This window comes from Drosophila grimshawi, unplaced genomic scaffold (assembly GCF_018153295.1).
Source record: "Drosophila grimshawi isolate 15287-2541.00 unplaced genomic scaffold, ASM1815329v1 contig_311, whole genome shotgun sequence".
Classification (NCBI taxonomy): domain Eukaryota; kingdom Metazoa; phylum Arthropoda; class Insecta; order Diptera; family Drosophilidae; genus Drosophila; species Drosophila grimshawi.
Window position 1 is genome coordinate 6874026 of NW_025063098.1, and position 17740 is coordinate 6891765.

At 40.3% G+C, this 17740-nt stretch overlaps 1 protein-coding gene across 2 annotated transcripts; it reads left to right on the forward strand.

Annotated features, from left to right (window-relative positions):
- The first annotated feature begins 235 nt into the window (after positions 1-235).
- Positions 236-17641, forward strand: LOC6563772. Of its 2 annotated transcripts, none has more exons than XM_032737523.2 (5): positions 236-743; positions 12819-13605; positions 15062-15273; positions 15378-15876; positions 15957-17641. In XM_032737523.2, exons 2-5 carry the CDS (start codon positions 13125-13127, stop codon positions 17138-17140), a joined length of 2376 nt encoding a protein of 791 aa, XP_032593414.1. In that variant the 5' UTR covers positions 236-743; positions 12819-13124; the 3' UTR covers positions 17141-17641. The 2 variants fall into 2 exon arrangements, with proteins under 2 accessions (XP_032593414.1, XP_001990151.1); XM_001990115.3 differs by having other exon boundaries at positions 15378-15870; positions 15957-17549.
- Positions 17642-17740: the final 99 nt, after the last annotated feature.

Here is a 17740-nt window from a genome sequence, read left to right on the forward strand (position 1 = left end):
GGTCATGGGGGCGCTTCTCGCCTGCCGAATCCAGTCGAATCCGCGTCGGCTCGAACCGAGAAGCCGCTGCGCAACAGTCGCAACAGTCGCAACAGCAACCGCAGTCGCTATCGCATTTGTATTTGTGTTTGCATTTGTATTTGCTATCCGGTGGAGGCGTCGTATCCCAGCAAAGTGTTTGCGCATTTTGCCATCGAGCGTTGGGCAGCGCGGATGAATTTCGCAGCAGGCGCGAGTGTGTTAACCAAAACAAAAAATAAATACAAAAAAAATACAAAATTCAAAAGAATACATTGGTTTAAATCAAACAGCGGGCCGCCTCATAAAACCCAATAAATTCAAATTCAAAATCCACATGCGAATATTAATACGAAGTTCACAAATATTTGTCAATGAAACGCTTCGCCCAAAGTTTTCCATCACAGCTTTAGACGCGCTCTAAGCGTCAATAAGTGTCAATTAAATTAGCGCGCCAATATCGAGAGGGATTTTAAATTCAGTCGGTCGCAACAGGTGCCCCTCTGAGGTGTGTCTCCCAGTGCCACTCACCAATCGAAAATTCGCACTAATTGGGCATTAAAGTGAAATTGAAGCACAGTCGAAAACAACAGATAACAAATTATATTGCCTATCTGGCTGCTGGTGTATTGATTGAGTGCATAAATTTGGTCAACAGTGTTGTGTGTTATAATTGTGTGCAGGAAACTCCTTTGGACAACTTTACAAACTTTAATACGAATTTGGTAAATTGTTTTTCATTTTTTACTACATTTGCGTGTGTTTCATTTATGAGTATTCTAATTGTTGTTGTTTTTTTTTTTTTTCAAGTAATGTTCAAGGTCCTTAAATCAGTTTTAACTCGATGTCACCAGTTGAGTTAAGATAAACTTTTGCTTTAGATAAAAAAAAAGTTAATACTTAATTCAATTCGAAGCGTATGCTTAGAAAAGATTTAGATGTGTATACAGAAAATGCTCACAAACGTAATAAATGCCGAATTAGACTTAAATAATTGGCTTAGCTCCAAGACATTAGTTGGCCAACACAGGAACAAAAACAAAACAACAACAAAAAAAAACCGATAAATTTAATGATTCTGAATTTTAGTATGCTAAACAGGGGTGTTAATATTTGAGTACTTGGAACATATGCGTTGCCCAAAAGCAGTGAGAAAATCAATAAAACTCGGACATGTTGGCCATTGTGGGCAGTCATACAAAGTATATTTTATGCTCAATGTATTTGTAATATAAATATTTATATGCTACTCATCTTTCTCTGACCTGTTGCATGGTGTGCTTGTGTGTTGCGGTTTGCCGCTGCCTGCCCCTTTGTTAGTTTATTTTTGATAAATTAATTATGTTGCTTACTAATTGCTGCTTCCGTCCGCACCAGTGGACTCACTCGACTCGTGCGTTGTTTTTAGCATTGAATGAACTTCAAATAAGCTGAAAATTAAATTGCAATTGCCAAATTGGAATACACCTGTTGCCACCAATCCAAGGCCAAGCGCAAAGAACTCTGCAAAACGTTCCGTTGCTCATACGCCACGTGTGCAGCAGCTGCAGCAGAATAAAGGAAATTGAGATCGGGCAGAGGGCATGGAAAATTGTCGACCGCTGCTCATAAATTATTGCAAACATTTCGCATTTCTCAAAACAAATCGAGCATTGCAAAAATGCCAGGGCACTTCTCATCTTGAAGACGGGAGGCATTCAGTTATATCTATCCATATATCTGCGTGTAGCCAACAGATGCACTCGCTGCCCCCAAACCGCAATTCACATGAATTCTGCTTCTTCTTTCTTTTGCATTGCTCACTGTGGTCGCATGGGTGGTGTGGGGTGAGGTGGGTGGTGGTGGTTAGTGGGTGGCGGGTGGCAGGGGGTTTGACAGTTGCAATCGCCTTTTGTTGATTGCGCCTTTGTGTATAAATTAATTAAATTAAAAGTTTCCGGTTAAGCCTCCAAATGCGGAACGCAAGTCGCCCATTCAGACATAACTGCACTTGCACACACACACACACACATACACACACACACACTTGCACACATATTACATGTGTCTGTATAAGTAAAGTAAAGTAGTCAAGTTACTTTGCAGCTACAATCGTAACTACAGTTTCACAGTGCTCTAAAGGGTAAAGAACTTTTCGAAAAGTTTCTACATCGATTTAAATGAATGGGTTCCAAGTATTTTATACTTAAAAATACCTCAAATAAACCACTATTAAAATATAAGTATATTTTCTCTTTGCTCGCAACTAAATTTTTATTAGTTTTCCACAGAATTTATCGAATAAGTATGCTATGTATGTAGTATTAATTTGTTGCTGACTCCCCAATTATATATTACATATTTACATGTATAATATATAAATTCATATTTACATATTTATATCTGCAGCTTTTTGTGTGGTCTTTCAAAGCTTCAAAGCACATATTTGAAATGAGACTAACTCTTCCAGTTGATAAAAGAATTGCGTATGACATTCAACTGGCATGGCAACGGGCTCAATCGTTTTATGCGTTTTATTTTGGCATATGCCACCCTTTTCATAATTTAAGTACCTTTCAAATGCCAAAAGACATTTAATGTTCGTTTGATTTTGTCAGAGCAACGTGTGCAACGGTGCGAATGCGCAACGTATTCCAAGAGCCAAAGAAACACACAGTCTCTGTGTAGCTGTCCGATGCATAAATATAAGCATGAGCACGTCCTGCTTACTCATATATATATAATATTATATATACAAATTTATTTACTTGTTTTTTATATTAATATATACACATATTTTCGGATACTTTGACGTTGTTAACCTTACCCAAACACCTTACAATAACCATTATTATAGTTATTCAAAAAACATATATTTCGTAAGCCGATTGCCAAATGTGAAAAAGAGATTTGCATTCGTGATTTTGTTTGTACTTTTGCCAAAAACCCAAAACAAACTGGCAACTAGAGAAATGGACAAATCTGATTTGAATGCGATTATTTGAATTAAATGTAAGTCACGAATGCGTAAACAGAGGCCGGATTTTAGCATGTTCGCCATTGGCAAACATATGGAAATCGTAAAACCAAAAACACAAAATCAAAAACTGAAGTTTTGGCCACTCCAATTAGCACTCAATTAGAAAACAAACACGATGCTAATTACAACCGCAAATTGGCACGCGGCAATAAATCATCGAGTACCTGAAATTGTCGCAGATTTATCTGCTTCAAACTGACCACGCCTACCAAACACACAAGCACAAATCAGCTTACTCTTCTACCTCTTCTTCCTTGCTCTGTCTGCATGCAATTAATGTGCAGTTGACCTTCACGTTAACTAAAGACCCTGTGTCAATATTATGACAGGCAGCTCACTCGACCCCAAGGGAAAGTGGAGAGAGGTGCAGGTCAGAACATGATGTTCAAATATGATGGATATGCTAGCGACGCGTCCCAAATCCCCATGGATCATATTTTACTGCCTCACTCTCTCTCTCTCTCTCTCTCTCTCTCTCTCTCTCTCTCTGTCTATCTCTTTCTGTATATCTGTCTCTTGTTTGCCTGGGCGTTGTCGACCTAATGTTGACATCACTGCTGCCTTTTAATGGCACCCTTTATGGTCAGTTTAACACACGAGTAAAATGTTAAAACTGACCAGTACAAACGAGTGCAAAAAACATAAACACAGCACTGTGACCTTTGCACTGCTCTTAAGCAGAAAAAAATCACGTGGGCAACGCTTGCCAAGTTATAAAACTACAACTAAAACTGATTTTATTTAACAGCGCTAAGTAGGTGAAAAAAGCCTTTGCGCGCACTTTAAGGTGTTGTTTAAATATTTATTTATTTATTAGGTTATTCTTACTAGACTATGATGATGTGCCTAACAAAAGTGGTAGGCAATGCTAATTGAATATATATATATATATATATATATATAATTTATATATATATATATATATATATATAATCATTCATTGCATTCAGTTCCAGTGCCAAGCCAATTACATTTGTTCTGCGGCCTGTTTGCTTACTTATAGCAAAAGCTGCTGTTTCTTGGGACACATTCCCTGTTGGCACGCGCAATTGCATTAAATTTGCATTGATCAGCAGTGGAATTGGAGCTGGAGCTAAAGCAACCACACGCTCACACACACAAACACACACACACACCTATACCACACCGCCCACCCACAAGCAATTTTGTCTTGTCATAACTTTCCATTTGTCTGATCCTGTTATAAACTTTAATAGTATGCAGCATTGCGCCCAACTGGATTAGTGTGTATGTGGGAGTGTGTGTGCACTCAGAAAAAAAACTCATTTACAACTTCACAGCTGACATTATGGATGCTCTGAATCTCTGCCTGAAAGCGACGGAATACAAAATATATTGTATATGATAAAAAAATTTAATTGACTCAGGCAAAATCTGAATTTTAGAAATTGGTTTGAATACTAGAAAGTCTTTTTTTTAGAAATAATTTTTAATTATAAAAGAAAATGTCTTAAATTTACGAATACATCTTTGTTTAAGAAATAAATCTTTTTATAATAGAAAATATTAAAAAAAAAGCAACCCAAAAAAAATTAATAATGAAAATTGCTCATTCGACTCTTATTTTAAAGTTTAGCTGTTGTCTGCTTTATAGAAGGGTTTAAAATACAATATTCTGGAAATTCTATATATTTTTAAACAAATTTTAAAAAGAGAAGACTAAAAAGCTTCCATTGCATGAAGTATGAATAATAATAAAACTTAAGCTTCCATTTTAGATTTATACATTCTGAATAATATGACGATTTTCAGGTCGATTTTTTTTCTGAGTGTGAGAGTCTGTTTGTGTATATGTGTGTTTGTTTGGCTGCCAGTAAAAGTGGATTACTTTAGATGGCAAATTGCGTGTGTAGCTCTCATGCAAAGTCATTATCGAAATATTACAAAAATAAACATAGTTCACAGAGGGCAAGGGGGTAAGAATTTTGTTGCCCATGAACGACTCATCATCAGCCAGAAATTTGGCAACTAAATGTACATTGCACCACTGCCCCACTGCCCCACACCGCTGCACTGCTGGCGTGGGGCACATTCAATGTTCTGTACGCGAATGTGGCATTCGAGACGAGTTCAGTGCACACGATGCACATTAATTTTATCAGAGATAATTGTTGCCACACAGTCAATCAGTCAAGCTGCCAATCAGTCAGCTGATCAGTCAATTGGTCAGTCGGCCAGTTGTGTCTGCTGGGTTATAATTAACGAACGGTTCAGCACCTTTTGTCATAAGTGAGTGTGTGCAAGTGAATTATGCTAAAATGATTGATGAAATTTGCTTATACAGTCAGCACTCAAAATAACTTACCAGAACACAGAAGTGTTAATTTTTACTCTACTTTGAATTGTTTATTTGAGTAATGAAAACAACTCGCTTCACATGGTTGACTCATAAATTGTTTGCAAACGGTTCTCAACAATTCAGTCCCCCCTCCGCTTTTGGTTAGAATAATCAGCCCAACAAAAGGGAGGGGCTTTGGGCTGTGACTGGTCGCTGGTCGCTGGTCGACATGGTATACCTGAACAGCTGCACGTCGTCTCTCTGGGCAATCCTTGGCTCGAACGTCAGTGCTGCCAAATCAGTCAAATACAAATCTAAAATGAAAAAAATTAAATAAAAACCATTTGACAAACGCAATTTATTGAAATGCCATTTTAATAATAATTTTTATGGACTATGGGCACAGCATTTGTAATTGTTGTTACTGTTGCTGTTGCTTTTGCTTTTGCTGCTGCCATTTTAGCTGTTATAAAAATAAATATAAAAAAAAAATCGCGAATCGTTTAAATGCAAATGCCGCACAGCTCGTGGCGAACTGCAAACATTAAAATGTATTTAATGGCGCCCAGTCCGAGATTAGTGGCTAGAACCGATCCAGAACCCGGCCACAGCTCATCGCTCACAGCGGTCAGCACGCAACTTGCATTAATTTGTTGCGTGCAACTTTGTTGAGAGCCCCATGCGAATCACATCCGCCGGAAATGAGCAACTTCTGCTCGCAGCTCTCTCTCTCTCTCACACGCTCTCTCTCTCTCTTCCTCTCTATATCTTAACTTATTAAGTTTCAACTAAGTGCGCCACTTGTTGGAATGTTTGTTTTTAAGTACGCCCCATAAGCAAAAGAGCCAAAGGATGCCACTGTCGCCCCACAAAAGGGGCAGGTCAGCAGGTCACGTAGTTCTGACGCCGTTAATGAACAACATCAACAGCCCACACATCATTAGCTGTCACGGGGCTCCGAAACTAGGCTCCGACTTCAGCTCCAGCTTCAGCTCCGGCTCCAGTTACAGCAATTGGCGTCGGCCACTTTTGGGCATTGTAATTAAATTTAACTGCCAGCAAGCGTCGACTGCGCACACATTGACTTATGAGTGCTTTGAGCCGGCAAAGATAAAAATTAAACCCACTGAACCGAAAGCAAAACGAACGTCAATATATAAATATAAGAATGTCTATGCTATTTTCTATTTTCTAAGAATAAATATTTCGAAATCAATTACAAGCAACTGTTGTGTTAATTATTAAAACATAGAAGTGAGCAGTTACAAAGGAAAAGTTTAGTTCAGTTGCAGGGAAGAAAATATTGCCATATTGTCAATGTGACAGCAAATAAATATTTATATTGACTAACTTATAAATATATTTATAAATTATTGATACTAAACTGACAAACTATATTTATATTTATGCCCGTGTAGAGGGTATTTTAGTTTTATTTCAAAATATGTCCAACTAATAGAAATAAATAGAACATTAATTAGAAAGAATATATTTTTTTAAATATAAATATTTACAAAATTATAATGTTAAATTCGCAGAAGGGCGTATTTAAAGCATGGAAAAATATGATAATATTTTAAGTTCAAAATCAAAATGTGTATTTTATCAGATTAGCTTCGGTTTACGTGAAACAGTAAACTTAAAAAAAAAAAAACAAATATTTGTATAAAACGCAAAAAAAAATTAAAACTTTAGATTTAAGCAGATTAAATTAGGTATACAAGAATTCGGTTCTTTCCTGCTTCCAAAAATGGTGAGGCTCTTTCTTCTTCATGAAAAGCTATTTATCTTTGAGTCAACATTGTACAAATAATAGATGGCACGCTAAGAAGCGAAGAATTCACGTCAAATGACAGAACATACGCTTAAGCTGACTTGTCAGCACAAGGATAACAAGAGCTTTGGCTGCGGCAATAGCAGTGGCAGTGGCAGTGGCTATGGCATTTCGCATGCGGCATACGGTATGCCAACTTTCCGTATGTGGACACGCTGCTGCGTAAATGGCCAAACCCCGAGCAGGAGCAACGCAAAGGTGGGGTGAACCACGGAGCGACGTGGCAAGTGTAACGAGATGCGTGTCATTGCGCCAAAATCAACACAGAATGCAAACAATGTGTGTGCTGTCAACGAATTGTATGTTGAGTGTGTCTGCGTGTGTGTGTGTGTGTGTGTGTGTGTGTGTGTGTGTGTATTTGCGTTTTTGACGTGGGTGGTCTATATGTGAAGAGACCCTAGACTCCGAACTCGGCACCAAATTCCCATTGCCGACGCGACGGCACCTTGCCGATTTGCCAGTTGCCAGTTGCCAGTTGCCAGTTAACAATTGCTGTTGGCCTGTTTGCCATTTTGACCATGTGTCGCAAGTGAGGCAAGCTGATGCGGCAGTGGATGTCAATGAAAGGGCAATCGACTGTGGCAATAGATACACAACAAGAACAGGGGTAAAACAAGACTCCAGGCAGTTTTAAAACAAGCACAAACATCAATAGAATCTTTATTGGTTTTATAAATATTTGTCTGTCGTGTTTTGTTTTCTTGTGTTCTTTTTATTTGGCGTATTGTCTTACTTGTGCTTATCCCTTTTAAATTTAGCCGGACACCCAGCAACCCAGCAAACCCATCCACAAAATACGCCTAAGCAGCACTGCTTACGTAAAGTAACGAGTTTTGGTGCGATGTCCTTGACAGCGGACTTTTTAAGAAGCTTTAAGCCAATCATTTGGCGGTGTTTAGGGTTGGGGGACAACGTTGATGGATATACTCTGTGACTTTGTTGACTCACTTCAAGCGTAAGCCAAATTCAATCAAGGATCCTTTTAAATATTCCGCCAACTTTCCCGTTGCCCTTGCAATTGCACAAAGAGTGCTCGTTCTTTGTCGTTGGGCTTGAGCTTTGAGAGTAGTTCAAGCATACGATATTACTCATACTCATACGTACATCCGTAAAATTGTGAAATATATATTGGAGGAGTCAATTTGGATAGCTTTGCGGCACACAATTTGATTGATTTGAATCCCCCGTCAAGGCTGGCTGCACTGAGAACTAATCAATTCACACTGGACAGACAGAAAGACAAACACAACACTTTGTGTGAATCTGCATTGCAAATAAGGCAGCCTCCCAAATTCAATCAATTCGTCAGGCGCAACGTAAAAGTTCAGGGCTCAAATGAAAAATAGCATAGGAAATTACTTTGCGGTAGATAACAAATTCATAACATTTAATTACGTGCAATTTACTTATATGTTAACACCACAGCACCGATAACAACATTGTGCCGATGTTGTTTTTGTGTTTTCCTGTTGTTGCTTTCAGCACTTTACCGCTCTATTAATCGACCGATTGAAACATCTGAACGATTGATAGCAAAACCACCTGACAGACAGCAACAAGTGGCAGGAGTAGGCAGGAGGCAGCAAGGTGTTGGGGCGAAGGGGTGAATCAACTGACAGCAACTGGCAGCGTACTGCCATTTGTAATTGCCAAAAACGTAGTGGCCACAAATGTTAGCAATTTGTTAGTTGTCCGTTACCCACTGGTCTTTATGTACGTATTTATCTGGCAGACGGCTCGGTTTATTTACGAATGACATGGGAAGCACATCACATGGTTCCCAGTAGACACCATCAACGCACAGTCGACTCCTCCAGGGAGTGCGGCTAACTGCACGTGTCATGACATCAACGTGTTCAATACACAGAAACAATAGCAACAGCAGCAACAATGGCAACAGCAGCAACAATGGCAACAGCAGCAACAGTGGCAAACAGCTACTGAAGCTGCTCCAGTTGCAACAAAAGTTGACTGCACGTGATGCACACATGCAAATAAGTGCATGATTTGGATATGCGTACTTCCGATATTGATAATATTGATATGTGATAATAGCAAACAAATTCCAAAACATTCACCACGCATTCCAACATTTTATTCTTTGCATTTATCTGTGCCGTGTCATCAATTGAGTTATTTATTATATTTTTCGAAGGGTATATTTATGTACTATTATATATGTATGTACTTATGTTTATGTATGCACTCTCATTACAACTTAGACTTCTGCGCTGTATATATTATTGTAGGAACACAACGAATATCTCCTTTTGTTTTCTGATTAAATTTCATCAGACAGTCATAAATTTCGTTTATATCACCATTGAAAATACTATTATTAGAAAGTGTAGTATAAAGTAGGTTCAAGTTCAGTTTCCTATCCTGTAAGCCATAAGTAAATAACTGATTCGATCCATTTTGGCCAGCAACAACATAAACAGTAGACATACATCTTAAGTAAATTTTCTCTTAAGCAGAAAATTAAGAGTCGTATTTTATATCAAAATAAATAATCCCTAAATAAATCCAATAATAAGATAAACAAATAAAAGCACGTGGCAATAAATGAGATAAATGGGACTTAAACCTATATTGAACGTAGTCAAAGGAAAATAATTAATTGGATTTGGTAACATTAAACTTAAGCCAAAGCCAATTGAAAATAATTTCTTGGTTTTGGCTTCTTGGCCATTTCTCTTATTAACACAGAACGTCCTTGCCACTTCTGAAAAATACTAATAAAAAAGATGTGCAGCAAACACAGCTCGAATATCAATTCTGGTTTCCTTAGCGTCATTTAGTTGTAATTAAACGGAAACAAACGACTCGACGTCGACTGATGACCGTGCACAAATCTACACAAGTGAAATGTTTAGGTCTGACCGACTAGTGAATACCCAGCTAAGTATAGCTTAAATATAAAACAAAATATATTTAATTAGACAAACATTTCGATTTTATTTTAGAGTCATTCAAGTCGATGCAAAAAAAAAGTTTACGAGAAGAATATAAATAAAGCAATCTCGTTAAAATAAAGCTTCATTTATTTCGTTCTGAGTTTAAATATAATATTTAAATTAGAATAATGCGATTGCCATATATACTATATATAGTATTTTATTAAATATAGACTCTAAAAATAAAGTCTATATAGCACAATATTAGAAGATCTATAAATCACTTGTTTACTCATTACTTAAGCGCAACTTAGCTTAATGATTTGCTTTACTCAGAATATATATCATTATAGAATGAATATAACATGTATACTATTATACTACACTTAGTATTGTATTATGTAGACTGAAGTAAAGACTCTGTATCAACTTCTTTAATTATTTCCTTATTTACAACTTAAGTTAATTAGTTGTTCTATTTAGAGTAGATATAATTGTAGAATGTATATTATATATATACTAATTCCTATATTTAAATATATGCCTTGAATTACACATAAATGTTGTTTGATTCTTACTTACTTATACCTTCTTTAGGTATACCTTATGTGCACATGAATTACAAAAAGATAAATGGTCAACAGTAGCCAACTAATCACAGAGGTGATAAATGTTGAAGCTGAGCAATAGAAGAACAATCTTAAAACATTTTTTTAAGCAAACATCACATCACAATTGCGTTCATTCACACGTACGGACGGAAGTTTATGTTGCAATCAGCTTTCTTAAGAAAACTATATCTCGGTTCTACGTATTTGTATAGCATATTGAAACTCTGTATGTAGCGTCATAAATAAATGTATAATTATACCGATTATCTGTTGAAATTGTTGCAGTTATCGCAGCTACTGAGTCACTTAGCAGAAATATGTCAGAAGCTTGACTCTATTGCGCTGAGAAGTGTGCTCGATATCGCTGTTGCCTCACTGTGACTGTGAATCACTTGAAGTGCAGCAGCAGAGGTCGCTGAAGCATAGGATGACTGCAGTCGACCACACGCCGACACACCAACACACAGGGAGCACCCAGAAGCAGAGGCAGGCGAGCAGAAAGCATTAAGATAAATGCAGACAGTTTTGATGTTTTTTGTTAAGCATTTGCCAAAAAGATGGCGATAATAGCACGAGGCCAAAATAGAGCGAAGCTTCAGGCCAGCGTCCTTGAAGTGGGGCTAACAAGTGTTAGGAGCTACTTTGCGCTGATTTTGACAGCGTTTGCACTTGAAATTTAAGTAGTACATGGAGGGGAAACATATATATTCTATTTATATCATGACAATGTCGTTGGTCATCTGATTTTATAACTCTGGAAAACTAACAAAAAGCTGTTGAAAGTGCTGCCTGGCGTATGAGTTATGTGCGTAATGCATACGCTGTGGGTTACATAGATGACGCAGAAGTTGCCTTGAACTGCCACAAAGTCCACTGGTGGCACACAAGGCACAAGAAATTGAATTTGATTTGCCGCTCACGTTTTGCAATCAGATGTGCCTCTTGTATCCTTGGCAACAATTTTAATTTTCCTTGTCAGACGAAGAAGCAACATCAAATGAATGCTAACAAATCATAGCTGGCTATTTAGCTGTGGGGTGCATTGAACGTACATTTTTGAAATGTCTCGCACGCAATTGATTAGAGTGTAAATGGGATTCGAGGCGTTCAATTGTCTTAGCCGAATTAATTAAATCAATACGCGAGAGGTTATCAATTGGCCATTTACTAATTGTTCGGATATTTCGCGAAATGCCAAATGGCCAAATGGCATTTTACAATTGAACGAAATCGACAATTCCCCAGATGCCTGTTGCCTGTTGCCTGTTCTTTGAAATGGGTGAATTGAATTAATTGGGCGAAAGCCAATTACACAAAACGACGTCTAACGCAAAATGTTAACCAACGGCACGCAATCGGCCAGTCCTTTGGGAGCTGTCCAGCGAGAGCAACGGGTCGATTTGGCTAGGACCAAAAATAAATTAAAATAACCGAACGAGGCAAACGCTTATGACATGTCCAATGTCCCAAAGAGTCGCGTTAATTTGTCAAGCCTTTCGGACCGCCAAGCGATGATGAAGTGCGTCCGTTGAGCTGAGAGTCAGTTACCAGAGTTTTCACTTAGCTGCAACTGCCTCACACGTGTGCATCAAGGCCACGCAGTACTCTTCAAATTAAATGGAAAACGTTTTCATGCCATGCTACAAAAAATTGGTTGTCATCGGTTGATTGATGCCGCAGCACAGGGCAAATGGCAAGTGGCAACTTACGTTAAGCTTGCAGCATTGCATTACACCAAGGGACTCCCTGCTGCTCAAACGCGTTGCGGCAGACTTCATTCGCAAATAGCGGCAAACAAGCAATATCCTGACTAGTTCGGCTGCACGCGAAAAAGATACAAATAACACGATACTAAATACACAAAACAATAACGGTAAAGATAGTGCCAACAACGAAAATGTTGTACCATCATTTTTTCAGTTACCCCAGAGTAACAGGCCTTATCGACTTGGAGCTGAACATCGAACGTATTTTTGGCTAATATTTATCAATTTATTACACTAAAAAATTGCTACAATTACTCAGAATAAAGCTAGTGTTCGCGTGTGTGTGTCTGTGTGTGTATTTGTGTGTGTAAATGTATCGAACGATGATTAATATTGCCTGCCTCTCATGTCGTTTTCCCTTTTGTTTTTCACAGCAACAACAAATGGCTCGGGCGCACAGAGGATAAGGGACCAAGGACACCAGACAGAGGAGAAGACCGTTGGGAAACACACACACGCGGCGAGCATGGCGTATGAGCAACGTGCAACTGCAACATGTGCTATTTCTGTTTGTTTGTCGTGCAATTCGCGTCAATTAGGAAATTCACGCATCAAAACACAACATAATTGAATCTGTATGCGATTCCCAATTTAATTAATTAGTCAATTCGGTGACTCAACCCTGAACTCGGAACCCAATCCACCCACCCTACCCGCACCAGTTTGCCAGCGCTACCAACATGTCCGAGTTTCGATTCTTTTCGTACACCGACTTTGCATTCACCACAAATCGGTCGCAGAATCTGATTAATCTGCCGATAACACCGTATTATGCCGCACCCAACACTAAGGAGCCGGAGATCGAGCTGAACATTCCGTATACCGTGTTCGAGGTGCTCGTTGCCATCGTTAGCATCATTGGCAACCTGATGGTCATCATTGTGTTCCAAAGGGAGCGCAAGCTGCGTCGTCGTACCAATTACTACATCGTCTCCCTGGCCATGGCCGATTTCCTGGTGGGTTTACTGGGTGTTCCATTTGCCGTACTGGCCTCGGTGGGATTGCCAAAGAATCTGCACGCCTGCCTTTTCACTGTCTCGCTGCTGGTGGTGCTCTGCACCATATCTATATTCTGCCTGGTCGCCGTCTCCGTGGATCGCTACTGGGCTATCCTTTATCCGATGGCCTATTCCCGTAATGTTCGCACCCGCACAGCAATTGGTAAGTACATAGGGGGAGAGGAGACGGTGGCTAATGTTTCCATATTGACAAACTTTCCTTGGCCATTGTTGTGTGGCCCATTGTCGTCGGTTTGTTTCAATAAGTGTCGTCCTTTCATTAGAGCATCCCAGATAATAGTCAAACAAATCAGTTTTGTGCACATTGTTCTGTTTGCCAGCGTTCATTTGTTTGAGTTGCAGCCTTTTGTGGCAAGGCAGGAATCTCAGCAAACAACAGATTCAAAATAAGAACAGCAAAAGTGCAGCAGCAATATTTTGTGAAATTCCTTACATTTTATTTATGTTTCAGCAAAGGGGTAAATGGCAGAGTGAGTGTCGATTAAGGTCAGCATGGAAAATGGGGCAAGTTCAGTTGGTTTGCCTAACACAAAGTTGAGCAGAAAGTGTAATAAATTATCTGAATAGTAATAGTCTGCATATAGAATGAGAAAACCCTAAACATAAATTAATAATGAAGGACAAAAGGTTGTTGCATGCGTAAATAATTAATAATAATGAAATAATAAGATGTAGCAGATTGTTTTGATAGCTTAAAGTGACCTTAAATTGAGTTAGTGTTCAATGTAATGAAAATGTTGCAACTTGGTATATGTAAATATATGTACAATTTTAACTTTAGCTTTAATCCTGTTCCGTGCTCAAGTGTTATAGTATTGTAGATGTAAAACTTGGAATACTCACCAGCATCTTGAAGTGATACAGTAGATTAAGAAGTCACCTTGCTAAACTTGGTTTAATCAGTAGTAAAATCTGCTGATTTTGTGACAATTATTCAAGCACATCGCAGCGGATTACAAGAAGATATGGTATCTTAGGGAAATATATCTTGGGTTACCCAAAACCCTATATTATCTTTTGAATTTTTAGTTGCAATACATGAAGCTCCCCAAGAATAAAAAATGTTGAACCCAAAAACTTAAGCTTAGTATTATTCCAAAGATCAAGTGTATAAGGAACGATAGAAGTTGCACATTGATATAATAGAAAATGATTTAATTAATTTGTAGAGTAACACATGTATAAATAACGTAAGTCAAGCATTATGATGAACTATACAAGTTCGAAGAGCGTCGCCAATGGATAAGCGATTTTGGGGCAGATGGCATGTGCGTCATTTGTCTGAGTGCATGTGGTTCAATGTACTGCCAGGAGTGGCATCAATTGTCGCCTGACTGCTGCCAAAGCCAAACAAAATATGCTTGACAGGAGTCAGGAGTCATAGTTGTGGAGACAGAGTGCTACAAGTGCAGTGCATTTGTAATTCTCATTAGCAATTCGCCATTGACAGTTGCCAGTTGCCAGTTGGCAGTTGGCAGTTGAGTCATTTAACAGCGATGACGTCAGCATGTCAAGGACTATATGAGCATCGTTTGCGTGGGGCTTCGTTTTGTCTTGTCCTGTCTTGCTTATGCTAATCCAGTGCATCCCTTTTGCAGTCATCATATCCGTGTGCTGGGTGGCCGGCGTCATTGTGGGCTTTCTGCCCCTCATGGGCTGGCATGCGAATGTGCCCCACGATCAGGAGTGCCTCTTCGTCGAGGTGATGGACTACGACTATCTGGTGTTCCTCTACTTTGCCACCATCATCACGCCAGCGCTTCTCATGCTCGGCTTCTACACGCACATCTATCGCGTGATCATCAAACAGGTTTGTGCACTATAAACAAGAGCGGAACTAAATCGCCTCAATTCAAATCTGAAAACTTAATCATATTGGTCAAGCATGCTCAGAGCTTCTAATTTGTTGCATAGGTGCGTCAGATCGTGACCATGAATCCCGCCTCGGATCTGAGCCGGCGCTCTTCCACAGCCCAGATGCAGGTGACGACACCAGGTCGGCCCGGTCACACGGGCACCATGCTGCGGGTGTTGGGTGCGGCACGGAAGCGGGATGTGAAGGCCACACAGAACTTGTCGATTATCGTGCTGTTCTTTATGATCTGCTGGATACCTCTGTATACGATCAACTGCATCAAGGCCTTCTGTCCGGATTGCTATGTGCATCCGAAGCTTACGCTCTTCTGCATCATACTCTCGCACCTCAACTCGGCAGTGAATCCCGTACTCTATGCCTATCACCTCAAGGACTTTCGCTTGGCACTGAAGAACCTCATGCTGAAGCTGATGGGCGTTGACATCGATCAGCAGGCGGATGCCATACATCGCTTCTCGGTGGCCAGCCAGCATCGTCTCCAATCGATGGACTCCACAATGCGCAACAACACCCAACCGCGCATGTATGTGGGTGAGTGTGAGTGCGCGTCGTCTTCTTCTATCCACTCCGAGCGGTTTACTAATGAGCTCTCTATCTCCATTGCCTTACTATTGTAGATTCGCCCATTTGGCTGCGCCAGCAGCAGGAGGCGCTGAAGAACTCACAGCTGCTGCCCAAGTGCGGTGTCCTCAGTCCGTGTGTGAACAGCATCAATCAGACTGTGGCCGCCGCCGTTACCGTCAGCACGGACATTGAGCGCGACATGTGGAACATAATGGAGGCGTCCAGTGGTGCAGAGCTGGGCGAGATTAGCTACGAGTTTCCCAGTGTCAAACAGGAGAGCGATCACGACAGCAGCATCTCAATCTCGGTGCCAGCGACAGCGCAGCCAGCTGCACAACTGGCAGCGCAACAGCAGCGCTGCGACAGCGTTTATTCGTATGATAACCACAACTACTCCACTGGTCCGGAGGATGGCATCAGTCTGCCCGACGATCTCGAGTATGAGGATGTGTTTGTGCCGCCAAACGGGATCAACAGCAATCACCAGGGCATCGATCCTGTGGAGCTGCGCAAATCTTTGGCCTATGTGATGCGCGAGAAATTGCGCTCCGACACCGACACCGAATATTACAGCCAGCAGCAGGTGCTCCAGGATCCCACGTGTACTGAGTTCCAGCCCAACTCGAAGCTGGAGCGTCAGAGACCCAGCTCCACAAGAACTTCCCCCAGCAATGGCTCGTTGCCGGCACAGCTGCGCTCCAAGCTGCTCGCCGGCAACTCAAGTAGCGATCACTGCCTGCCCATGCCCGGAACAGGTGCCTCCACCGGTGCCGTCTATGTCATCGAAAGTGCCACCAATCCTCTGTCGCCGGGCTACAAGCCTAAGTATCGCAAGTCAACGGCTCTAACGCGCAACTCGCGAAAGAAGAGCCGCTCCTGCTCCTGCACCAATGATCCCAAGCTGGCAGAGGAAACGACTGCCAACTCATTGGGTCAACATAGTAATAATCTCAGCATTAGACAGCCGGAGCAGCCAACGCAGCCAAGCCATGAGAACTTCTTTAGTCCCCTCAAAACGGTGGGCAGTTTTATGCAGCATTCCAATCTCTTCAATCTCTTCCAGCCGCACACAGCGACGACGACGGCCACAACAACGACGGCAACGGCAGCGAGTCTTACGTCTGCTCCAGTATCCGTTCCCGTGCTTGTTCCCACCTCTCGACTGACCGTGGAGCCGTTGACCTCGACGTCAGTCTCGTCCTCGTCGTCCTTAGCCGCTGCCAGTGGGGAGAGTTGACCAATCGTTGATGCTCCTCAAGCGGCGGGCAAACTCTAGGCAAATACTCGCAAATCAAAGCTTTTAGTTTAAGATCTGACAGTGTTATGGGAATGCGTTCGTTCAAGATCCTAAAGATCCCACAGTTCCAGTCGATTTAGTGAATTATGCGCATTTATTTTCGACGTAACTATCTTTATTGTATATTAGTTTAATTGTTTGAGCTAATGTTAAATGTTAAGCTTAAAGTCAATTTAAGTTAATTACCACAATGTGCATACTCTTATTTTTATACATATTGTACCATAGAATACATGTCAACGTATGTGTTTAGCATTGTTTAGGAATTTCGATGTTATATAAACCATAAACATATGCATGTGTGTTTATCTAAGTATATCTTGGAACGTCTGTGACAATTATTTTATATGTGTAAATTAAATGTATAGTTGAGGATCAAATAAAATATGAATATACACATACATACATACAAGCATATATAATATACCAACATGAAACCAACTTTTTTTGTCTTTGGCATTTTTTAATACATATCGCTTGGAAATAGTGGAAATATCGCCATCAAAAGCATTAGGTATTTTAATAAGCTGACGAAAGCTT

Coding starts and splice junctions, on each gene's coding strand:
- LOC6563772 (XM_032737523.2), top strand. CDS start 13,125: ATGTCCGAGTTTCGATTCTTTTCGTACACCGACTTTGCATTCACCACA. Junction 13,606..15,061: donor TCGCACCCGCACAGCAATTG/GTAAGTACATAG, acceptor TCCCTTTTGCAG/TCATCATATCCGTGTGCTGG. Junction 15,877..15,956: donor GCGCATGTATGTGGGTGAGT/GTGAGTGCGCGT, acceptor TTACTATTGTAG/ATTCGCCCATTTGGCTGCGC.